This window comes from Aotus nancymaae, unplaced genomic scaffold (genome assembly GCF_030222135.1).
Source record: "Aotus nancymaae isolate 86718 unplaced genomic scaffold, 86718_ANA_hifiasm-v0.15.2.pri h1tg000039l, whole genome shotgun sequence".
In the NCBI taxonomy this organism is placed as follows: Eukaryota; Metazoa; Chordata; class Mammalia; order Primates; family Aotidae; genus Aotus; species Aotus nancymaae.
The window spans coordinates 1,398,617-1,425,700 of NW_026988453.1; the positions used below are offsets into that span (position 1 = coordinate 1,398,617).

At 33.0% G+C, this 27,084-nt stretch overlaps 1 protein-coding gene across 2 annotated transcripts in view; it reads left to right on the plus strand.

Annotated features, from left to right (window-relative positions):
• NEK7 (NIMA related kinase 7) overlaps positions 1-27,084 on the plus strand; it is a 159,802-nt gene that overhangs the window by 109,939 nt on the left and 22,779 nt on the right. For both annotated transcript variants that reach the window (XM_012459581.2, XM_012459582.3), the window contains exons 6-8: positions 10,377-10,485; positions 11,371-11,478; positions 25,392-25,486. In XM_012459581.2, the coding sequence (XP_012315004.1) occupies positions 10,377-10,485; positions 11,371-11,478; positions 25,392-25,486 (312 nt within the window). The remainder of the gene's footprint in view (positions 1-10,376; positions 10,486-11,370; positions 11,479-25,391; positions 25,487-27,084) is intronic.

Sequence of the window (27,084 nt, forward strand, 5' to 3'; positions counted from 1 at the left end):
TTTTAGTTCATACTCACGTTATAGCTGACCTCCTTTATACCTATGGATTCAGTTACTCTCTATACTCTTGTTGACTTCCAATTTTTTATCTTTAGCATGGAGCTGTCTTTAAATTCTGACTCTATGTGGCTCAATATGTCTGTAAACAAAGTCCTTGTAGACTACTCATCCTCCCATGTTCCCTAACTTGAGGCTTGGCACCAGTTTATCTAGTTGTGCACTCTGGAAACCCGGACTCTTATTTGACATTTCAGTCTCCCTTACCTCTTCTTCTCAGTCTCACCAGATTCTGTTTATTTTTTCTTCTAAATGCCTTTCCAATTTCCCCACCCAGCTCCCTTTCCATTACTCTCCCTGTCACCTCTCATTTGGAGAGAGCGAGAGTTTTTTAATTATCTCCCAGCATCTGGCACCCATTCATTCTTTAAATCTGTTTCTCCATCAGTCTTTAAGATGGTAGAGGGGAGAGAAAAATGAAAAACCTCCTTTCAATAAAATCTTTCTAGAGTTTCACTTTGAGAGTAAAGACTAAAATGTTGATAAGATTGAGTAATCCTTGTGTGATACAAAAGATAACTCCTTCAGAGAGGATCAGATTCTGTTTTATGTATTCACATATCCCAAGTGCCTAGAGCAGTGCCTGGCACAGAGCTTGTGCTCAGCATATATTTGCTGTAGAATCTAACTCCTATTTTCCCTCTTGCTGTGGCACGTCAGCCTTTCATTTCCTTGAATGTGTTTTATTTTTTCCTTCCTCAGGGAATTCAGATATGCAATTCCATCTACCTGGGATGCTCTTCTTCTCCATTCTTGGCTGATTTTATTTCTGTTTGTACTTCAGTTCTTTACTTAGATATCACTTCTTCAAGCATTTTTCTTTGACTCATAGAGTATTTTATGATATAAGTGCTCTCAGAGTACCCTTCCTCCGTAGCACTTAGTAATATAATCATGTATTTATGTGTGTAATTATTTTATTGATGTTTGTATTTCCCATTAGACTTAAATTTCTGTTGAGCACAGAGACCATGTTGGCTTTGCTTGCCTGGCTATCTTCAGTTCTTCAGTTTCTGGGAAGTCACTAGCTGATAGTACAGACTTCAGTAAATTTGTAGTAAATCGATGCATAGAAGTTGGTTATTTTACCTCTGTTACACTTCTCTCTTCCAGGGCTCAGTAGATAACATGAGTGGTTGTATAACAGTCATGGTGATTTCTTCCTGCTTTATGCTCTGGTCTCATAGAGAGTTGCTGTGATATTCAGTGTTTTTTTTTTTTTTTTACGGGATTGGGGTTGGGGAGTTAAGAAATTCTAAAATTGTTTTCTGAACATGCTTATTCTGTAAGCAGTTCTTTATAAAATAGATTACAACAGGAAGAAAAATCGTAGGAACTTATTTTGTGAAGGAACAGAAAAGTGACTTAAAGCTTTATAAGGGACAGCAGTGAATGTTTGAATTGTAATGAACATGATGTATTTCTTTATAGTGAGTACTATTGTAAATCATTGTGCATCATAACAATATATTTCACTCTCTCAAGTCTTCAGCTTAATTGGGGTAGAAGAGGAAATATAGCTTCTGGTCTGTATTCCAGAAATGAACCTCTGGATAGCATTGCATCAAAGATTTTTACAAGTAAATAATTAATTGGTTCAGAGCAGGCTGACAAATATAATTAAGCAATTTATAGTTGAAACATTCAGTATTTCTCTAATTAGTGACAAAGGAATACCTGAGGCTGTGGTCAGATGAAATACTTCCCAGATGAGTTTTAGGATAAAAGGAAATCTAGAATTTTTCATCATAATTTCTTCATTATCAGTAATCAGAATTTTAAAGGAAAATTGACTCCTTACAAAACAGATTTCAGTTAAATTGTGCTGTATATGCCATATATTTTCTTTATTGTAGTTAAATTGGATGCATAGATGCTCCATTTTGTAGTATACCTTATTATACTGTTTATTTCACTATTCTAATGTCAAGAAACATACTTGGTGATGAAGACCCAGTGTAGAGGAAATTAATCTCAAAAATATGTAAATAAGAGGATTTTAAAATTTCAGCTTGTCAATAGAAAATGTTACTAACATATATTTTAAATTTTAATAGTTCATTTCACAAAATATACTTTATTCATTGAACTGTTTGCAAGTGCCTGTATTTATAACAGCCTGTTGGTAAGTCAATTTGAGACAAATAGAATAAACTATAAATGTGTATATTTAATACTATATTTTTTAAAAAATTACTTTGCTAGAATATCAATAACACAAAGTATAACCTAATAAATATTTTGAGAAGCTCAGAGGTTTGTTATCTGCCAAGAAAATGTCATACCATATCACAGTGGCTAAGAAGGAAATGAATATTATTCTTATAAATATTTTTTAGTGAAATATGCAATACAAATAATTTAAATGGATGTCTGTCTTCTGCCAGAAGTTAGGCACTGCACCAAATAAATAATTAAGACTATTGCTTCTTATTTCTAGTATATTTAGATATAGGCTATCTTTTTTTTTTTTTAATGGAATCTCGCTCTGTAGCCCAGGCTGGGGTGCAGTGGCGCAATCTTGGCTCACTGCAACCTCCGCCTCCCGGGTCCCAGTTCAAGCAATTCTCCTACCTCTGCCTCCCAGGTAGTTGAGATTACAGGCACAAGCCACCATGCCCAGCTAATTTTTGTATTTTTTAGTAGAGATGGGGTTTCACCATGTTGGCCAATCTGGTCTTGAACTCCTGACCTCGTGATCCACCCGCCTCGGCCTCCCAAAGTGCTGGGATTACAGCCATGAGCCACCCCGCCCGGCCTAAGCTATCTTCCTAAATTGCTGACTTTGTATTTTCTACCTTGTTGCCACTTGTGAGTCATTCCTTTTAAATTTGGTAGGAACCTTAAAACTATTTTTCTTCATACATACATAAAATTAATTCTACATACTGATTTTTTGTGTGTTTACAATTGTATTTTGTATTAATTTTTTATTGCTGCATAGCAAATCACCACAAATTTAGCAGCTTTAAGCAATACAAATTTATTAATTCTGGATTCCTGTGGGTCAGGAGTAGTGGGTTCTCTGCTGAAGGTCTTAGAAAATTGAAGTCAAGGTGCCCTTTGGGGCTTTGAGCTCACTGAGGTTCAGGTTCTTTTTCCATGTTCGCTGGTTGTTGGGGGAATTCAGTTCCTTGAAGTCATATGGCTAAAGCTCTTGCTTCCCTCCTGGTCATCAACTGGGGGCTATGCTGAGGCTGCCAGCCATTTTCTGCCACATTCCTCTCTACAACCTGCCATTGTGCTCCCATAAGACCCGCAGGGGAGTTTCTCTGGGTTCAGTTCTCTCTGGACTTCTTTGAATGGCTCACTCAATTAAGTAAGCACTATCCAGGCCGATGTCCTTCTTGATTAACTCAAAGTCGACTGATTAGAGACCTTAATTACATCTGAAAAATCCCTTCTTCTACATAACATTATATTAAATGGGAAGAATATTTCATAATATTCACATGCCCTACTCACGTTCAAGGGAAGGGAGTTTTACAACAGGACTTGAGAATTTGGGGGAGTGAGGTACATCTTAGAATTCTGCTTACCACAGACATTAATAAATTAGCTAGAATGTCAACCATGTTTTGGAGATAACTGTTGTCTTCAAATATTATAACTTAAAAATCTTGTTCACCTACTTGGTCTGGCTGTTTTTACATTTTTAGACACATTTTTGTTTGTATGTATCCGAATGTAGAGGTTGTATTGGAAGTAAAATCACTTTAAAAATGTCTTTTACACTCTTGGCCTTTGGATCCTTAAAGCAATAAAGGTTCCCAGCAGTCCCATCTCTCTTTGATAACTCTGATTTATTGTTTACAAGGATACCTACACTTTCCATTTCAGCATCTGGACAAAGTGTATAGCCCTTGTCAGACAATTACGAGAACTGCCAGTGATTCCAAATGCAGTTTACCACTAAGTCTTTTGTATAAGACTATCATCTATCTTATATTTCATTTTAGAATATTCTGAAGCCCTAAGGTTACAAATTAGTAGCACTATCAGAAAAAACTACACAGGATTTAATATTCTATACATATATGTATATGTACACACACACACATATAAATAGGTACATTTACTTAGGCACCTACACATAATATATATACACCTGTGTGTATATCCGTATACATTTATGTCTACATATGGTATGTATATGTGGGTGTATTATATAGAATTATTTTTATAAAAGCAATTCTACTTATAAAATATCACTTGGATTTTCCTTGATATTTAAGTAGTCTGATAGTGAAGCAGTATAGAACTAAGAGATTTTAGGAAACTGAACACTTTATACCATGAAATGACCATGATGTAATTCTGTGAGCATAAATAAAAGGTGATATAGGAACTTTGAACTCTGTTTGCTTGCACAAAATTGAAGATAATTTTGAAGGAGTTTATTGCTCCTTACACTTGAAGGTGATAGTGGAATAAAGCTGCCTTTCGTAAATCATGTAATACCACTGTGAGCAGTAATTTTGGTAACTATAGACAATTAAAGAGAAGGAATACAGACACCATTATGTTAAGCATCTTAATTTCTCTGCTTTAAATTTCAGTTGAGATACTTTTACTGTTCTGCTATGTTTTCTTTGTTCATTATGAAAATTAAAATATTTTGTTCAACTTTCTTAGTATTGTCTAGTATGACATAGCAAGAAACAATTTATTAAAGAAGGAAATATTTCTGTTTGTTTTTGTGACCTTCTGTGTCTCCTCAAAGACTGTTCTTTTTAATCTCCCTTTCTCTATCGCTGGTACTCTGATGCAGTAGAGAAAACATTTTAAGTATTTCCAAGTATTCTCTTATCAGTTTTAGTAATGTGGAAACTTAAGAATTATTCACATGGCAGGAATGCAGGAGTCATTCTCTGTAGCAATTCTGATGCATTCATGTATTTTTATTGTTGATCTTTTGTTTTTTTAATATTCTAAATAAGTGTCCTTGAGATTGATGTACCAGTGTTCAGGAGGCAGCTGTTTTGGGGAAGTTTTGTGACTTTGTGGGTACTTATTTTTCTTGTTTGCTAAATAATTTAAGAGGTTTCTTTTTTTTTTCCCCTCAAGGTTTCATTGCTCAGGAAAAATGTTTTCTGTTTCACATTTTCTACCCTAAGATGAAATATATTTTTGGCTCAAATTAATAGCTTGCATAATTTTAACTTTGGGGATGAATTGATTATATTTATATTTTATTATAATCTGAAAACAGCTTAGTACACTCTTAATAGATTTTCCAACATTACAGGAAAAGACAAAGACTAGTAGACCTTGGATAAGCAGATAAAATGAGATGCTAGTGATAAGTATTTTCAGTGGTCTCATGACTGTCACGCCCATTCTACTTTACACCTTCTAATGCCACTTAAGGTATCTGAATTTTATTCAGAATGCCAAGAGAGAAAATATTTACACACTGTAAGTTAGTATTACTCCCAAAATTTTAATTTTATATAATTTCCCACAATTGTGTATAGCAAATATTTGTGAAGTGTGTTGATAACCTCATTATACCTTCCGAAGAAAAATGTTTCCATAGAAAGATTAATACGTAATAAAAATTACACTTAAAACTATCCACTATACTTTCAGAAGCATCCTATCTTTTTCATCACCCAGTCTCTGTGCATTTAATTCTTTGAAATAGCCACTGCAATGTAGTCTTATAAAATTGCATTATAATTACAAAGATATGTTTGTCTGGGAACATAACATCCCCTCTGATGGTAAATGTTTGACCTAACTACAAGCTTATAACAAATAACTCAGTACTTTTCATCTCATGTAAAAACCTTTTATAGTATTAAATGAACCAATAGAGATCTCTGAGGTTTTTTGTTGTTGCCTGTTTTTTTTTTTTTTGAGATGGAGTTTCGCTCTTGTTACCCAGGCTGGAGTGCAATGGTGCGATCTCAGCTCACCGCAACCTCCGCCTCCTGGGTTCGGGCAATTCTCCTGCCTCAGCCTCCTGAGTAGCTGGGATTACAGGCATGCGCCACCATGCCCAGCTAATTTTTTGTATTTTTAGTAGAGACGGGGTTTCACGCCTGTTTTTTTTTTTTTTGCTTTGTTTTTATTAATTGGATATATGAAGGATAAGGCATACCAAGAAACTATTATTTTTAAGTGTAAAAAATGTGCCAAACAGACATTTATTATTTCTGTTTTATTTGAAACTAAGACTGTAGACCCATAGATTGTATTTTAGAAGTGGTGGAGACTCAATAGATCATCTCCCAACTCTGTTTATAATAGAGTGAGGAAGCTGAGACCCATCAAGCTTAAGTGGCTCGCTCAAGGTCACACAACCAGTTACTGTCAAACCTTATAATCAGGTCTATTATTATAAGATGGATATGGATTGTGTTAGTGGCACATTTAAACATTTGACAACACTCCAAGCAGGAAATGTTTCCTTATATTTAACATAAATCACTTACTTCCTTTTACTAGATACTTGGAAGAAATGGAGAGCAGCTGGTGCCTGTAATTCCACTTCTCTTATAGCTTCATTATTTCTTATCATTTTTAGGAAATTAGGAATTTCTAGTTAGGAATTAGAAATGATAATTTAGGAATTACCATTTTTCCTAATCCTCTTCAAAAACACCTTGCACACCAGGATTGCATTTTTTTTTGTTTTGTTTTTTGTTTTTTGGTTTTTTTTAACCACAGCAGTAGATTTCTAAAGGATGCTTAGTATATGCTTCCCTGGATTGACTACACAATTGCAAGTCCTTTTGTTAAAAATTAAGAATTTTTGATGTGGCAGTAACAGAGCTTTAAACCAAGTGCCAGACCTGCATAACACAGGTTTTCTGTACATGAAGCTGGTCCTGATAGTTCAAGATATTTTTGCCCGATAGTTGCTTTTTTAAAGATTAACATGTCAAACTGTATGGTTAAATGTTTTGATATGCCACCGAGAATAATAATTTTTTTGTAAAATAAGATCATTTTCTTTTCTTTCTCTGTTGATGAGGTTATGCTCAGTAACATTGAAGCTCTTACTGAGATTTCTTGAGGGAGAATATTAGAATTGTATAATTCAGAAATAAGCAGTGAATATTCTACTTGGAGTTGTAGTGTCTAGAATGCAGGAACCAAGTTAACCAATTGAGGTCAAAAATGGTACTTAGATATTCTGTGTCCACTGTGTAATTGGATTTGGTCTTAGTCATTTAATTTGTAGGAGGATGTTTGGAGATTAATAATTTTAAATTTAGTTTTTAAATTTAAAAAATTTTTTAAAGAATATTTGAAATGAGACAACTTGCATCAGCTAACACTTTTTATATTAATATAAATCACTTAGATGGTTATGTAGATGTGTTTTACCAGATATGCTGAATTTCACCTAAATGAAATGCTGATACTCTTCTTACCTATAAGTGAGAATATAATATAATCTGATGTTTGTATATACATACATTTTATATGAAAATTGATTAGCTTTTTGTTACATCTGATTTTTCTATGTGAATAATGTCCGGTATTCATTTGAATAATTTTTATAAAAGTGGAAAAGGTGCTTTTAAAGTAAATAGTATTAGAAGATTTGCATAGAGAAAAGACTAGCCTACTTAAAAAAAATAAGACTAAGCAAAATTATGTCCAAGTGATCAGATATACCTGGGTGTTTATTTTTGCCTGCCCATAAATTTTTAGATACTTTATTTTTAACTATAAAAAAGTTGTAATTCTATTTCATAGCATAAATATGGTAAAAGTGCCCTGTCGCATACTCTTCATTTTCATATAAATATTTATATCAATACCAACTTTTAGATGTATTGGTTACTTTATTTATTGCTATTTTAAAAACTTACTATATAACAAATATACTTACATTTTTTTACTTTTTACATGTTGGCATTAGATTTTTAATCAAAGCTAAACATTTATTTATATAGGGCTGCCTTTTTTAAGGGAAAAAAGGGTTTTCAAACAATAATGTTATTTGGCTAGAGAATTAACTTTTAAAAAGATACGTGTTTATTGGAATAAGTTTTAAGAGCAAGTTGTTCTTTCTTTTTTTTTTTTTAATTCTTTGGCTTTATGGAAGTTTCCACTTTGTAGTGCTAATATACATTTTACCCATAGTAAAAAGAATTCCAATTTTCATTGCCTTTTTGCTGTTCATCCTCTTTTAAGAGATAGCCAACAGTGCCACCCTCAGAACAAACAGGCTTTTCTCATTGTAAGCGTTGGTTTTCTCAAAAAAAAAAAAAGAAACTAGAAACCAGAAAAGCCTTTACTTAAGGAATGGTTTTAAAACCACATGTGTTTAAACAGAGACATTAAAAATAACGAGAGATACTAATGGTATAAAGAAGCTGCCTTTATTTTATGACAAAATCAAAGTCATGTTGTTCTTCTAAGGCCTATAACTAATTTAGATACTTAACTCTAACTAGGTCATTCTGAGTAGTAGTATATTGATTCAGTTTATTGTCACCATTTTTAACTTGTAAGTGACAGTCTCAAAGAATACAGAAACATGAAAATAATCAAATCATATTGATCTGGTAGCATCTTCCCTATTGTGCAGTTTGGGGGCAATTTTGAAATTATGCCTTTTCTTTTAGATTTGATTTCTTTTTTATAATCGTATTTAAATTATAATTACAATGATTTCAAAATTTATATTAAAGCATAAAAAGTTATTTTCATGGTCTGATACATACATACATGATATGGTATATTTGTTTTTGAATGAAAAGAAACCTGGTCCCCATCTTCTTGTTGACATCAAACAGTCCTCTGATATGCTAATCCAGCATCAGGGAGTGCACATATACAGGGTTTATTTGGACTCATTCCAAGTCTGAAAGAAAATTATGTGTAAAGAACTGATTTTGCAGCATTGCCCCCTTTGAATGAAAACTGATGTTGACACAGTCTGCAATTAAAAAGACTTAGTATTGAAACATGATATGGGAGGTTACTAACATTTTAGTAAGACACTGATTTGCTTTTTAATTATCTGGTCATTTAATCTTATTTATTCTTTAGAGTGTAATGTTACTGGTGTAATAGCTATTGAAATTGCTGATAAATTTATTTCTGTAGTATGTATTGTAAGAAAGATTAATGTAAGATTATTAGCTTTGCCTTAAGGATTTATCCTTTGGTACATACATTGAGTACATATGAGACAGTAGATAGAATTTTTTGCTAAGTGTGAAGTAGAGATATCAGCAGATTTCCTTGTACTGTTTTGCCATTCAGCCTGCCCTCAGCTGGTCACAGGTGTAAAAATTGAAAGGTAGCTATTTTAGAATATGCTCAAGTATAGTTTCTCCATATTCAATAGCAAAAAATCGATTTAGTTGGACTTCTCAAAGTGTCTTTGGATAAATTGCATTAAAGTACATATTAGTACTATTTTAGTATCTATATATATTTTAAAACAGTTAAAACTATCAGAAAAGTATATGAAAACCAATTAAAATGCAATATTAATATTCATGTTGGTCATTTACAAGTATAGTTAAATGGGAAACCAATTGCATTTTGTTTTTGAAAAATAATTTTTATGTATTGAATCATTGTAAGTCTTATGAAGCTAAGAACTTTATCCTGGAAAGAGTATATTATTAGTATAGTCTTCTAGCAGATTTATTGCAGAAAAAATGAGCATAAATAAGTACCTCTGGTTTTACATTTATTGTAGTATTTGCCCTCTTATGTGCAAGGACCACTCTCCTAAGTAGCCTGTTGCTGCTCTCAGCTTTTTGCCTGGGCATTCCTGTAAGGTTTTGCTTCCATGGAGTTTAGTTCATTCATTCAAAGCAAAGCTTGCATTGTGCAGTAGAAATATTCATGAAAACTTTTTTTTGTAAATTCTTTTTATTTATTTGATTTTTAATACATTGTGATATATCAAATGACCAGGGTGGTTCAGTATTTAAAAGTAATTCTGTTAGTGAAACCTTCTGTCAGGAGAAGAATTGTCTTTTAGTGAGCATAATTACCTATAGGTATCTAGACTTTTTTATTCTGGCTTTTCTTAAAATGAAATTTGACATCTTCCTTTTAGGACAGGAAAGTATTTTATATAGTTAGTTTTTTGAAATAGAGGGACATCATAAAAACATACTGTTAGACAGTTTGTCCTAACCTTAGTTATAATAGGAAAAAACTTAGGCCATTATGTCAGATAAAATTCTTGGAATCATTTCAGTATAGAGATCGTATACTTTTTAGTTGATAATAGTAGATAAAATTAGATTTTTTTATTTATGTATTTTTGAAAGTCAGAATTCAGTCTTGAAAAATTTTAGTTTTTATAATTCTTATTTTTAATTTTCAAAAAGCATTTTAAGAAGCAGAAGAGGCTAATTCCTGAAAGAACTGTCTGGAAGTACTTTGTTCAGCTTTGCAGTGCATTGGAACACATGCATTCTCGAAGAGTCATGCACAGAGGTAAGATAAAATCATTAAGAACTTTTAATCTTGTTTTAAATGATAAAAGTTCTTCAAAATAAATGTCTTCCAGTCATTACATAATACCATACTTTTTCAGGTAATTATTTTCAAATTATAATTATGTTAGAATGTTAAACCTTTAAATAAAACACTACTTGGTTTTAAATAAGAATGTAAATTAATCTTCTGCTTGACTTCTTAGCATCTTACTGGTTAGTAAGATGCTATTGGTAAAGACAAAACAGCAGTCAAATATACATATAAGGAAGAGTTTTTTGTTTCTTCAAATAATGTATAACCACTTAGATTTTTAATATTCAGTATTAGCTCAGTATTCTTGATTATCAATCAAGTGGTTAAGCAAAGTGTGTTAAGGTTACATCAATAAGTAATTGATCCATTGATACTGAAATGTGAAAAATTTTAATACAATTCATTTATGCAATTAAGATTTTTAAAGCCATCTAAGTAAATAATTATATGCCTGATATTGTTGTCCTGGTTTTATATTTTATGCAAATCTATCAAGTTAATCTTTAGTAAGATATTTTATTTAAAATTGATATCGAAAGGACACGTGTATTTTGTGCTTTGAATTTCACAAAAGGATTTTTGAAAATGGAAAACAAAATGCATTTGAAATAGAAGTTAATAATCATGTTCATCATGCTACATTGATGATTATTTGTCTATCAGAGAATTGAGAACTTCTAGGTATTAGGATACATCAGAATTATTCCAAATAAAGTAATTGGTTCATAATTCAGACCTTTATGATTAAAATAAATTTTAAATTCTGTCATGAAAAGTAGTTATTATTAATTCCTTTAACGTTTCTAAAATGTCTATCATCTTTCACCTGATCCCTTCATTTATTCACAGATATAAAACCAGCTAATGTGTTCATTACAGCCACTGGGGTGGTAAAACTTGGAGATCTTGGGCTTGGCCGGTTTTTCAGCTCAAAAACCACAGCTGCACATTCTTTAGGTAAGAGACACAATATAATTTCATTTAGTTACTTTGTGTGTGTGTGATTAAAAGGTAAGAGGTGTACCAATTACATGCCAGCTCTTAGATTCTTAATAAAACTATTTAAAAAATCATCAGGTCCTGAACAGATGCCTGTAACTCTCTATTAGATATAAGGGTTCCTCTAATATGACATTTGGATACTTCTGGTAACTTGACCTCAGGCAGGCACTGAGTTAAAAATGCTGATAAATCTGGTTTAACTATTGCCATGGAAAAGTCCTTTTATTCTACATTTAATAATAATATGGTGACTAAGCTGTCCCTTGGAAGAGGACTTTACCTGACTATTTAAAAATACAGTAGTAGACTGTAAATTTTTATTTTTTAAAATAACAAAGATGGTTGTGAATATTGTTTAGAAAGAATAGAAATTACTAGAAAGAAATAATTTTTAAATCGAACAACTTAAAATGAATGATAGAGCTTATCTTAAAACTCCTCAAATTGTATTTTCTCCTTGTAAGTCCAGGACTTAGATCCAATGGTGACAATCAGAATTCAGTAAAAGTTATGTTAAAAGTAAGTTGGCTTTAATTTAATGGTGCTCATCTTTGGTGTCATAATTTCATTGAAAGTCATTTTTTTTTTATAAAATTGTTTTGAAATATGAAATAAAAACCTTTTAAATGGCCTGATGAGGAATAAATGAGTTACACTAAACAACAAAGTAGTAAAATGAGCATCTGAGTTAGTTGACTAGAGTTTTTAAGTTTTTGTGGCTTTGTTACCTAAGGTTCTCTATGTCCTTGAACCTGTCATTGACTTTTTCTATATTTCTAGAACAGTACCTAAAGCGTAAGTACTCAATTAATATTCACTGAATTACAAAATATTGTATCCTAGTTTCAAGAGTGTTGAAAAGATAATGCTTTGCGTTTTTAACAGAATTTCAATTTTATCAAGTATTTTGAGGAAATGAAATTTTACAGTGATGCTGAGTTAACAGTTTTTTCTCCTTTCACTTCATATCTATTTTATAATTTTTCCTGAATAAAGAAATTTGACATGAAATTCTGTAAGAAATGCGTAAGTTTGCTTAGCACTTTAATAAAATTTTATTTTGGGAAGTTACAATTCATGCAGTACAAAGAGTGGAGGATTTCTATAGAGAAAACCTTAGGCTGTTCCAAGCCAGTGCCATTTATCACTAGTAGATAACATGTTTTCACTTTATGTTACTCATCTGAATAGAAGAATGTCATAAAAGCTTGCTGTCACTAGTTTAGTTAGAAATGCCAGGCTGCAATTGCACACACACCTGCACATGCCCATGCTCATGCACATACATGTGTTGTTTACATGCTGCTTTGCAGACTGTCCCTGAGCCTGCTATAGTAATCCATTCTGGAGGATCCAGCGTTATTATATGAAATATATCTTAACCAGTTTGTTTAGTTTGCCTGATACTGTCTCTTGCAAAAATTCTAAACAGAATTTACGAACATATATGTATCTCCAAATTGAGGTGATGTGCTAGTCAAAATTATATGATAGAGTAAAATTAATTTTAATAGATTTAATAATTCATTATGAATTTCTAATACCAAGTTTTATCAAAATCAACTCACCTAGGGTAATGTGGTTATATATATTATATATATACATTATGTATATTTATGTAATATATAATATATTGTTATATATAATATGTATCTAATACACACATTATATATATATAATGTGTATATATTTATAATGTGTGTGTGTGTGTATATATATGTACACATTATAAATAAAATACATGGTCATGCCCATAATTATTAAGCATTTTAAGGCATACCTGAAATACACCAGTGAAAAAATAGAAACGAGACTGTTTTCTTAATGTATGAATTAATAGAAAAATAATTTTTTCACAAGTATTTTTTGTTTTACGTATTATTTTGAGAAAAAAAGTCTCCTAAGAAAATTTCCTTTATCCCTGCTTGTCTTCTCTGTGAACTGAAGATTTTAATTGTTTAAAACTAAAGTTCACTAAGCACAGTCCATTGAATGCTGAGAATTAAAATTTGGATTCTAGTCTACTCAGCCTCTTTGGATCCCATAAAAATCCTACGTGGAAGAGTCCAGAAAAACTCTCTGCTAACATACAATATATATAGAAATCCTGACAGACATTCTTGATGACACTTTGACCCTAATTTTATTTACAGAAAACATGATAGAACTATAGATTTTATTGTATGTTAATTTATGTTTTAATTTTACTGAGGATACAGTCTGTAGGGCATGATTCATCCATAGATCAGGTCTAAATTTCAATGAAATTATAAATAAATGAGATCTGTATGTAGTTCATAAGGAAAAATCTGAATAAGTTTAAACAAAGTTTGTCCTAGAGCCAAATTTCTTTTAACTTTGGAAAGGAGGTATTTTCAAGAATTTAATTTTAAAATACAAAGATACAAAAGATTTTAAAAACATCTTATGCATTTATATTTTTAAAATATATTTTTGTTGAAAAATCAAATTAAGATATGATTTTAACTTTAATTCATTAATATGCCTACGCCCTTCCAAAACTATTTTGTATTTAACAGTTCTTAAGAGATTGGAAAGTCTTTGCATTTTCAGTTGTCTCTTCATTTTGTGTCTCATATTTGTATCTTTTGATTCCCTGACAAATCAACATACAATAAAACGTGTAGTTCTGTCTTATCTTCTGTAAGGAAATAAAGTTCTGTAGATGGCCACATTTTCAATCACTTTTCGGAACCAGTAGTAATTCCTTGAATACAAAGATTGAAAATTACAGATAGTAAATCTCATGTTGCTGGATGTTCAAACTATGTTCAGATCTTCAAAACTGAAAAATATCCTAACAGACCTTAACTTCTTTTTCTGCTTCCTCCCTGCTTCCACCACATATATTGTCTCAAAATATCTCTACTTTCCTTTCCCTCATCCTTACTCATTAATTACTTCACATTTGGACTAGGAGATACCCTCTTTTGTTTCTGATATCCTTCATAATCCATTCTGAATGTTTCCACTAGAGATATCTTCCTCAAAGACATTATCTGATTGTGTAACTTCCCTCAAAATCCTCCTTGGTTCCCTGTTGCCTGAAGAATATCAGGTGAAGTCGTTGGCCTGGCATTCAGAGCCCTTAACAGTTTGGTGTCCTCTAACTTTCCAATCTGATTATTGACTATATCTCCCCACTCGTGATGTGCCAGCATGTTTTTCCTGTTGCTTTCTTCTGAACGTGAGAAATAGCATGATGTTTTGGAAAATCAAGAATGCTGAGATTTGCCTGCTCTGTAGGACCTTGATCAAGCCATTTATTAACTTTTCTAAAACTCAGTGTCTGTATTTATAAAAATAGAAATGCAGGTAATAACCAACCTATGTTGTCCCTTAACTCCTTATCAGTCCCTGACCAAATAGTATAATGAATGCAAAAGTATTTTCTTAATACTGTAATAAACCATATAAATGTTCAATGGCTTATGGTGGTGGTGAAGTGGTGAAGATACAGAAAAAGAAAAGAAAAGGGAAGGGGAAGGTGGAGAAGTTCTTCATGTACAGTTTATTTATTTTGCCTGAACTGACTGATTCAAAAAATAGCTTTCATACCTATTATATGCAGGTGCTATTCTAGAGAAAAGGAATGTAGCCTGAGCAATACAAGTCCTTGTCCTCAGGGAGCTTACCTTATGGTGGGAGGAAATAGATAATAAAGCAAACAAAAAACTAAGATGAATTATTAGTGATGTGATAGAAAATAGCCAGTTGGGGAACTAATTTGGAAAGGGTGAGGTGGAGCAAGTCCCCTTTGAGAGGTGATACTTTGAACTGACATGCAAAGGATGCAAAAGGGACAGCTATGAAGTAATAGCCCAGGCAGACTGAAGAGCATTTCATACAAAGGGTGGATATAGGATAAGCGCTGTCTGCAGAAGGTTTGCTGGAACTTGGTGAAGGAAAGGCAGGACTGGATATAGGAGGAATTCACATTTTATTCTAAGTGCGGTGGCAAGCTTTCACAAGATTAAATGTAATGAGGAGAGTGACGTGATCTGGGGTGAAGGCAGCAGCCATGAACCTCCTTCATCTTCTTTGGGCTAAGCATGCCCAGGATAGTCTCCTGTGTTCAGGGACTTGTGTGTCCTGCGAGTCTGCATCTTTTCCTCTCAGAGTATCCCTTGGTATGTGCTACCCAGAACCGAACAGAGTACGCCACGTCAGAACTCATTAGCCCGTAGAACGAAGGTTTGCACTGCCCGTGACCTGTGATCTAGACAGCTGTTTGGTTTTTTTGGTCCCCTTTTCCTCCTCCCACCTTCACTTTTGTTTTTACATGAAGTTATGTTAAAGCAGATTTTCATTTGTTGCTTTTGTATTAATTTGGATGGAGGTGTGGCTATGGAGACTAATTGTAGGATATTATTTATATATCCTTACGAATTTTTCCTTGTTTTATTATTCGTCAATCTTATAAAAACGTAAGTTAAGAAACTTACCTTTGTCTACATCTTTAAAATTTATCATGAGGGCACAACTCTCTCTTAAGCTTTCTAATAAGACAGGTCAGTGGCTTTCAAATTTCTTGATGATGATGCAACTTCATTACATTGTGATATTGTCTGTTCTATTTTATTTCACTAGAAATCACACTGGTTACAACCCACTAAATTGATTTCACAACTCATTAATGGGTTTTATGACCCGCAATTTGGAATATATTGGTGAAGTTCTGCAGCGCCTTCATGCTGTTTCATTTACTTAAAGGCTAATTCCCATTTTCTACCTATTTTTAGATATTCTCCTGACTTGTTATCTGGCCAGCTGAATTGGTCAATCATAAATTACTCATTTACACTGCTCCTTGTGCTTCCAGAGGGATATAATAACTTACATCATAGCTCTTTACAGTCTGCAAATCATTCAACTCTCTAAAATCCTTACACATACATGTCAACTATGCAGATGAGCTGTTCCTGTTTTGAAGTTGAGAAAATGAAGCAGAGAAAGGTAAACAGCTAGAAGGTAGTGAGTTAGGTCTGTGCCTTCCTAGTCTGGGTTTGCTCTCGCATCACATCTGTTTTTTCATTATGTCAGTACCTTGTGGCATTTTTTTTCTTACTATATACTGTGTTCTGATTTGTTGTTATTAGATCTAGAATTACTATATTCAGCTTTGTTGCACTGCTTAGGAACCTACATATGAAGACATAGTTTGCTCTCTCTCCTTCACTGCTCTTGCTGCTCCAAGATTCAGAAATAAATAAGAAATAGGCCTCTAGGATATCAAAGTCTGTCTTCATGGCTATCTGTCTGCCAGGAACTTTAGCTGATATTTCTAACGAAGTGGCTATTTTAGACTGAAAGATAACATTTCACCAAAACTTGTGAAATTGGAACATGGCAATCAAGTGCTAAATTTTCTCATATCACAAGAGGCAGAATATACTTTTGGTATATTTCTATTTCTTAACTTACTCTGAAGTCTCCTTTCAGCAAATATAAATATTCTGACCCAGAGAAAACTTGCCAAGAGATCAAGTATCTTAATCATTGAATATTTAAACATATAAACAGAATACCAGAACAATTTTTATGTATTCCAAACATATATTATTTCTAGTCAAATCATATCAAGCTTTCCTTATTTCCTGTGAGAGTGACCCAGAAGAATCCTCTATAGCTACTAAATACTAACAATAACAGCAGCAGTGAATACGAGTATTGTCTAGCATTTAAAAATTTTCAGGCATTTTAGAGCATGTTTTCTCCTCTGCTCTTCAGTGTTGTGGGTACAGTAAGTGTTACAGATTAGGAAACTGAGATCACTCTATTTACATCTGAGCCTGACTCCCCTCCCCCACCCCCCGCCTTCACTCCCACTCTATCTCCAGGATTCCTAAACCTTACCCTGTTTTCATTTTTCTTTTTTTCCCTAGGACATGCCGTGTCATTTACTTATTATGCTTCATGTGTATTGTCTCTGCCAGCTAAAATGTAAGCTTTATGAGGACAGAGATCGTTGTATATTGGGTTCCCTCATGTATTCTAGATATCTAGAAGAGAGTTGCTCATAATAAATACTCAACAGATATTGATTAAATGAATGAAGCTTAGAGACAGACTGTGCACATAAAGGGTGAATTTAACTCAATATATCAGTAAGTATAGGTTAGATTATGCTGCCATAAAAAACAATACAAAAAAACCTCAATTGCTTGGCACTGAAGTATGTTACAATCTTCTGTCACCCAAAGTGACTTATAGCCCTATGTTGGTCTTTAGGGTAGCTGCTGTCCCTTCATGTGGTGACTTGGCATTCCAGGCAGCTTCGGTCTTGTGTTTTCTTCATATCGACATACGTTTTTGTGATCCCATGAGGGGAAGGGAGCATGGAGAATCATTTACGGCTCTTAATTAAGCCCTTCTGCTTGAATGTAACACAGATTACTTCCATTCACGTTTCATTGGCCAAAACAGGTCTCATGGCAATGCCTGTCTCAAGGGGACAGGGAAATGTAATTCTCCCGTTTGTCCAGGAAGAGGAGAATCCGAAATAATAAATGTGAGTGTTGTCCGTGGCTTTGAGATAGAGGAAAAATACCTGATTTAGTTTTTTTTTTTTTAAATGCTGTTTGTATCCTTTTTCTACTTGTTTGTTTTTGTGACATATTTGTAGCTGTTAAAACCAAAGGGTAATTAACTCTCTTAATGGGAATGGGTGGTAGTGGTGAATGAAGAGTGAGCCATATGTAGCCTTAGGGAATTTACATCTTTCTAAATTGGAAAATTCTGAGCAGAGAGATTATCTTTAAATCCAGAATGATTCATGAGGTTCACTGGAGTATTGATCCCTGGTGACTTTTCTCTGGATCAATAATCTGCAGTTATCTCTGTTGGACTTGATTTTGATAAGGGCCTTATTTTGGTCAATTTAAAACATTTATGATAAAAATTGTTACTTATCAAGCTTCAAATGCTCATATGGACTAAGTGCCATGCAACACATTAACTGATTTCTATTCTGCATCTCTTGCAGATAGATATGATTATCAGTTTAGATTTGTACCAGTTAGTGACCAAGCCAGAGTTAATTTAAATTATAAAGGGCTATAATTTTAACCCTTATACATTACATTGTTAACCATATTATTCTTCTTATGGCAAATATATTGACTTCTGCCCCTCCACCCCTGACAATAAAAGAGGACTTTAAAAAAAAAAGAAAAGAAAAGACAGTGCCATCATCTATCCCAAAATGATCCAGTGAGCTTTTAGAAGTCAAACATTGTTTTGAACCAAACACATTTTTCTCTTAATCCCTTCAGTCCTTAGTAATTCTTGGTGTGAGGTAGGTCCATACCACATTGAGTTGAGTGTTTCACTCTCCCACGCAATGCATGAATCATTAACACGTTTGTGTTTATTTTCGATTGTTGCCCTAACACATTACCAAAAACTTAGTGGCTTAATACAACAGAAATGTATTATTTTTCAGTTCTGTTGGTCAGAAGCCCAGTATAACTCTAACTAGGCTAGCATCAAGATATCTGTAGAATTGTAGGACTTCTGGAGGTTCAGTCCATTTCTTGTCTATTCAGGTTATTGACAGAATTCAGTCGTTTGGTGTTGTAGGGCTGAGGTTCTTGTTTCCTCCCTGGCTGTCAGCTGAGGGCCATTCCCAGCTTCTAGAGGCTGCCCTCATTCCTTGGCTCCTGGCTTCCTTCTTCCCTTTTGAAAGTTAGCGGTGGTGGAGAGAATCCCTCTCACACTTTGAAACTCCTCTGCCCCTTCTGTTACATCTCTTACTGATGATCTAGGGTAGTCTTCCTATTATAAAGTCCTCAGCCTTTATGGCTGCAAAGTGTCTTGCCACTACCATAACATAAACAGGTGTAACCCAAGAGGCGAAGATCATGGAGGCAAAATTTCTGCCTGTGACGCCATTTTGATAGATGCAACAGCTGGGGAGATATGCATATCCTCCTCTAAAGCCTGATTAGGTGAAATTGTTTAAAAGCTAGAGGTTCCAAAGTTAGAGGAAGTTTACATTTGCTGAAAATAAATATTTTCTTTTTTGAAGAAATATTTTGATGTTAAATTTTCACTTTTTTATTATAGGTTTTTATAGGTACTTTATTGCATTATAATTTACATTTACTTTTCAAGGGAGAAAATGCCACACTTGGTTTAATATAAATTTGTAAACAAATCATTTTTTTCATTGTTAGCTTATCGGCAATTTTTAAAAAAATTATTAGCAGAGTTTTTGTATTCCTCAAGGGACCTCTCACCTTAACTAACAATCATGCTTCTCAGAGGCTTACTCTGCCATGGACTTGAATATAGGAGGGGATAAAAAGTAATTTTAACAAAACTTAATTAGGATAATTAATCTGTTAAAAAATCTAAACACGTTATTTACTCCAAAGGTGCCTATAAGTAATTAATGATAGCTATCTGCTATTCAGAAAAATCTATTTACACCAAAATTGTATTTATTAATATATACAATGAAGGGTTTCACATCTGACTGCTTGTTCTCGTGAAAGGAGAAAAACAAATGAAAACACTTAAATTAATAACATATTGATATGACATTTTAATTGCTTTTATAATGTCTCCCAGAAAAAGAAAAGTTTTCTCTTTGCATGTTTGTGTATGAATTTACTTGTATGTGCTTGTTGTACATCCTAAAAATGAGATAGATTTTTGCTTAAAAAAAAAAGCTAACTAAAACTCTGATATTGATCCTTGTGCTAAGCAAATATTTGAAATCCCTTGGGAGGAAATTATGTTCTTGTTTTTGTTTTTCTTATAGGATTGCTTGAACTCCTGTTTACCTTTTGCAGTGAGACAAATGGTTCTTTGATTTTGTGATATTGCCAGCAGAGTAAATGCATGGCCATCATTCAAGCTAGATATCAGAATTTTCACACTAGAGTCTCTTGAGTGTACAATTCGTGTTCCCCACACTATTTCCAAATGTGATATATCCTCTGATTTCAACTTGGAAAATTAGTGTTCTTGAACCAGGCATTAAAACAGTTTCATTTTTGGTGCCAGGTGCCACCTATGGTCACATGCTTGTTTTTCCCACACCTTTCCTAGCACCTCTCGATAGATCTTTCTTTGGTTTATACCCCTTCGTTGTTCAGGGTGGTTTAGAGCTGTAAAGGCAGCATATGTTCAGTCAGTACTATAGGCTGCTTTCACTGATTTATTTTTAACTTTCAGTCCATTCTTGACTTAAGTAATTGCTCTGGTACAAAGCTGTTACCTAATTTTAAACTGTGCACATTTAACCTCCCAGTTGCCATAACAAGTATTTGTTTAAATCAGCGTAGCTGCAGAGTAGCATAATTTTCACATGTGGCCCATTGAACCTGTACCTTTATTCCTGGTTTTTCATATGTACATGCTGTGACTTTTAGAATATTTCTCTGCTTCTTAATTCGGAAAGATACAGATATTTTTTTCAGTTGTATTTCACAGTGGTCAGTTTGAATGAAATAACCATCCGCTTAAATGCAAGAAACAAGAATCATCTGGGTTTGAAGTCCGGGTCTACAGGCTTACTAGTTTTATGATATTTGGCAAGCTATCCAACCTACTTCCCAATGCCTTCTCTCTAAAGCAGTATAATAGTTGAAAAATCTCATAAAACTACCTTATAAGTCCCTGTTGCACTGGACTGTGAGCTCCGCAAGATCAAGGATTTGTCCTGTTTACTTCTGTCACCTCCGGACCTAGAACTGTGTATGCCATGCAGCAGGGCATGTTAAACTTTTGTTAAATTCAGCAAGATAACACATAGAATGCATTTAATACAGGGTCTGGAGCACAGTAACGATAACAATAAAATATGCTTAGGTGTTTTTTTCAGCATTATTAAAGCTCTTAAATATTATTGGTTGCACTTCAAAGATGAAAAATTTTATTTTATAAATGTCTTTTGCAGAAGAAATATTGATCTCCTACTCAGCCATTCTATATTGACCTCAGATAGTACTCCTTACAATGAAATAAATTTGGCCTCTCTCTATTCTGTCTGCCAACATAATTTCTGGGCTGACTCATGAGTATGAAGGAAAGAATGGAAATTAAGTCCTATTCCCTGAAGGAGTGTGTGTGTGTATGTGTGTGTGTGTGTGTTTATATCAAACTGAGGTGTAAGATGACTTGTCTCCTTTTAATTTTCCCAGCAAGGATGTTCAAAGCTTTCCTTTCTGTAGTTTGCTGTAATTCTAAGTAAAAGAAACTATATTTCTAAACTCAGTTCATTTATTTGTACTCTCTGACTTAAAACACTCTCACTCAGCTGTCCTTAGAAATACTTTTAAAAGGACTATTTTTTTTTTCCATTTTATTTTCTAGATGAATTTTTGTAGAGTTTCTATGAGTGCTTCAGGATTTTAAAGCAAAAGGGACCTCAGAGATCAGCTTATCTTTCTCATCACTTCATCTTACAGATGAGGAAAGGAATTAAAAAGAGAAGTTTAACTAGTTAGTGGAAAATGTAAGATGTGAAAGAGATTTGTCTTTCACTGGTTTTGTGCTGCCTCCCTTGTTTAAAAAACACATTAAAAAAAAAAACCAAAGCTAACCACATATGAAGATGCTTCAGTCATTCTGTTTTCTTTTTTCATCCAAATCTTTGCAGAGATTACAGTGCTAAAACGTTAGCTAAACTATTGAAACAATTCTGTATGTATCCTGTTCTGATGAAAATTATTAATTTAGTTATATCTTCCATAATAGCACCATGTGAGCAGAACTTGGTTCTCTGAAACATATTGCAGAACTTCTGTTTTATTCAGGATAAAGATTAGAATATATTTATTGTTTATGGAGTGTATACCATATAAAACTTTTCTCATAGAGCTAAAATAAGTCAATGTAATCAAAGGGATTTTTACATATGGATGTCTGCCTTAGTATATTTTAATGTATTTTTAATATTGAATAAAGGAAGGTCACCCTTTATTGTCAGCCTCTGTTTTTTATAATGTTATCATCCATTTCCTACTTTTATTCATGTCAGAAGGTTAAAGTGGCATAAGTATCTGCTATTGCAAAATATATTCTCATTTTACCTACAATCATAAATTCTTGAAAGATCAGTGGAATTACATGTGCTGTAGTCTTCAAGCTTCTCGGTACATTGGACAGTAATTCGCATGATCATTTTAACGTCTAGTCATACCACTCCATAACTCTCTTTTCTTGTACAGCTGTTAGAAGAAGTCACAACATTCTTGAGGCAGCAGTAATCATAGACACAGCTGTCATGAATCTCTGAAAGGGGTTTTTTGAAATAATTCTGTCTTCATTCATTTTGAAGTGTTGAAAACATATTGCTGCGTTTAAATTTACTGCAAATTTTCCTGAGTACTTAAAACTTTTAGGCGTCTCTGCTAGAGAGGTAAGAACAAATCAGTTTACGTGATGGGGCTGAGCCTCTTTGCTTACTGTCAGCGTAAGAGCCCCTGTCCAGAACGGAGGGACCTATGAGGGAGCATGTCTGGAGACAGTAGAACCTCCCTCTTAGGCCTGTGTTCCACAGTCAATCATGCATTTATGCAATTAATAATTATAGTGCAGAGTACAAACTTATCTTCTTATATAATGACTCTTGGAAATTTGTTGATCAAAGAGGTGAGTAGCATCCTTAGCTTTACATTTAAATATATATAGTAATGAATATGTTGCAGTTTAAATATTGAAATAAAACATGCTTATTTAATATAAAGAGGCTTGTTATTTATAATATTAAGAATCAGTGTCTAAATTTAAAGTAGCAGTGTTATGACTGTGTAACTTTTGGCAGTGACCTCCAGCAGCTCACTGAAAAAGGATTTTTGTACATTAACATTTTTTACATTATAAGTTTAGCTTAGTCGAATTCCTAATCATTCTTTTCCTCTGCTCCCTTCAGTTGGGTCGTCCATGAGTTCAGTTTGTGTTGCAGCTAAGGTGTTATGCTGGGGCTAATCTCTGTAAAATGCTAGCATTTGTTCTTCTTTTTCCTTATCATCAATCTTTCACACTCGTATCAAACCCCTAATGTATCAGCAGGTTTCCCAGAGCTACTGGTTAAAATTACCTTTGCTTTTGGTAAACTCTGAACCTTCAAGCCTCAGTGTTTTCAGTTGCCCCCCTGTGGATTCTGTGAAGCCTCTCTCTGCACATTCCTCACTGCCAGTCACTTGCTTTATGTCCTGAAACCAGGAGGAGAGCCCGTTTATTATTCCAGCTATACCTACCATCCTTCCTTAAATGGAGAGAATGTGTAAATATTTCCAATAATTGGTGTCACTTATGCAAACTACAGGTGAAAGTGGTTAGAACTCCCAAAGCAAGATAGCTTGTGTTTATTTTACACAGCAGTAATACAGATATTTTAAACCTAGCTGTTTTCCAAAGTTCTTTGCTTTTCTGACACTATAGAAATTGGCATATTTACCTGTTTATCTTGAAAGCAAATGTGCTGCAGTTAAATAATTTATACCTTAAAGTTTGTCTCATTAATTTTCATACATTAATAGTTCATATTTAAGTTTCATATCCTTCTGTTTGCATACTCTTTTTATATGTATATACTTTTCTTCATCACTTTGTAAATGCTTTTCTTTCATCCAGTCTGACTAGGGCTATTCCTTACTAGTAAAAATGGATTCTGATGCAGGTAGGATATGATGGGTCATGGTGCATGATGTTTTCACCTTTTGCCTACTATAGTTTCCACACACAATTATTAGGTTATAACTTTATTCTTTTGGAAAACTGACTCCTGCCTTTGAGTATAGTGCTTTGATTATTGGTGTGAATTTTTTTGTTGCTTCTGATTACAGACCCCTGTTCAGTATTGTTAGTCTTATTAAGGTTTATAGTAAACACCTGGGGAATTCTTGAAAATTAATAGAAAAAGGAGAATGCCCTTTTCTCTTTGAGTAACAACATATTTTTAGTAGCCCTTCCCTCAGGTAAATAAGATTCTAAATGTTCTCAAACTTTGATTTTTCTATTTGGCAAAAAGCCTTAGACTAATGATGATAAAATAGTCATCTAAGTTTGAAATTAAAGATACTCACTTTGAAAGTCACTTAAATATTTTTATACTTCAAAATATAACATATATGCCTTTGTTTATTTTCAAGTGTTTAATAAACAGCACTTTCTAAAACAGTCACACAGAAGAAAAATATTAGCACATCAAAGCAAACAAACAAAAACAAAAATTATCTTGAGTATCTTGTCTCCAAAAAGGTCTCAGTAGTAACAATAACTCAAGACATTTTTCCAGAGATGCCAGTGCCCTTTCACATTTGTTATTATGTAACCCTTTGATGTATAAAAGTCTGTGGTGTTCTTTCTAAAGTGGAAGTAAGGCACCAAGTGTTACATCATTTGTTAAGAGCCACACTGTGTTCTACGGGATGTTTCTGTGAAAGTTAACAAATATGATTTATTTATGCATACTCAATTTAATTGTTATATAATGCTATTTATTTTAAAATAAATTATTATAATTATTTGGGATATGTAATCCATTTTTTTTTTTTTAATAAAGACAGTGTGAATCATTTAAGTAGGTATTCTTGTCAGAATTACTTTTTTCCCCTTAGTTATGCTTTCTAAATTTTTCTTGGATTGATCAAAAGGTAATAAAAGTTTAACCCACCACATTGTTTAGTACAGATGTTAATGTACTATTTAAAGGTCAGGGAGCAAAGAAGAAATTAAAAACTTTTTAATATGCTCAAAAAACCGTTTTCTGATCCTAATGAATTAATTTGGTGATGCTTGTAAATTCGAAATTTTGTATGTAATTTCTTACCACAGCCGTGTCTTTATCTTTATACACCTCTTATTTTATTTGGGTTTTTTTTTTTTTGCAGTTGGTACACCTTATTACATGTCTCCAGAGAGAATACATGAAAATGGATACAACTTCAAATCTGACATCTGGTCTCTTGGCTGTCTACTATATGAGGTAGGTAATGTTGATAAATTCCAAATACTGATGCAGTTTTACTTACTGTATTTCCTCTATCGTTATAGTATGTACTTATTTTTTTCTGAATGTTTAAGAATCAGCTTTTTAATTATGAAGAATTATTTCGTTGGGTTAATAACTTAGTATAATGGAATTTAGTAACTATACATTCCTATATATCTAATATATTTTTAAATTGTGTTCTTTTGATTAGAAGTTTATTTTTAAAACATTAACATTTATGTTTATATAATGCTTTTTTTGTATATCTTGCATTTGTAAAAATACACATTTGAACATCTGTAAATCTTGATCCATGAATTACAGGAGAGGTATAATGGATTGGATTTAATACATGTGAAAGTATAGTAAATATCTTCTTCAATATCGTATTTCACTTTTACACAGGTGTAATTTAGCATTAAGGATAGTATGCAAACAGATAGTTCTTCTAGGTTATCAGTTTAGTTTCCATGAGTAACAATTTGTATTGGTAAAGCTCAGTGAAATACTCTCTCTTTTGTTCCACTGGTGATCATTTATCAAAGGAAGATGGAAGGTAGGTAGGTCCTCTAGAAATGTTGGACTATAGTAATTTGGATGGATAGAAGAAAGCATATTAGCAGCACATTTTACATCTATGTTATAGAGCAATGGTATAAAAGTATCTCAAGCTAGTGACTTTTGTAATTTTGTTTCAATTGAATGATAATTTTCCTAGGAATATAGGCTTCGAATATAGGCTTTGAGTCAAAGCTGTTAATTAAAAATTAGTCTATATCTAAGAAGGTTTTAATAAAGTGAGAAAATATAATACATGGAAGCATTTTCATATCCCTGTGTAGAAATCATTTTCGTATCTTTGTGTACATAAGAGAAGTCTAAAGAGGACGGATAGATGCCAATGCATTTCTTACTATTATATTCGTGTCTCTTGTCCTCCTGACTTAAATGAAATATATGGTGAAGTCATCTCTTTTAATTGTGCCACCGTTACTTGGAAGTAGAGCATTAGGAGGTGTTGTTTGACTTTTTAAGAATGCATGTCATGTTCTTTTATTATTTTGATTGCAGATTCAGATTTCCTTGGGAAACCGGAAATTATTTATTTTGTCCTTCTTAACAAAGTGATTAACAACTACTTAAAATGAAAGACTTTTAAATATTCTTAAATAAACTCATACTTTGGATTATTTTTATTGTGAAGAATTATGAGTCATGTAACAAAACATGTTTTTATGTGTGCACATAAGATTACAAGAGGTTATGCTCACTGTGTTCTGTTTTGTTAATAATTTGTTACAATGCTAAAAAGAACTGGTTTGATTATATTGTTACTATAATGTTTAAAAGTTAGTCACTCTGTACATTTAAAATATTTTATGTCTGTTAACCTTAGATTCCTTTAGGCCATAGTCTAATATTATCAAAGCAACATTTTCTCTTTAAATCCCTAAAAGTAAACAGCAAATTGGTTTCCAATAACTAGATTAAATTTAGCAATAAAAAAGAAAAAGTTCTGTTGAGATAGTAAGTGGTTTTTGAGAGGAAGTTTGCATAATTCTTTTAGGTCTAGCAGACTCATGTCAAAACTG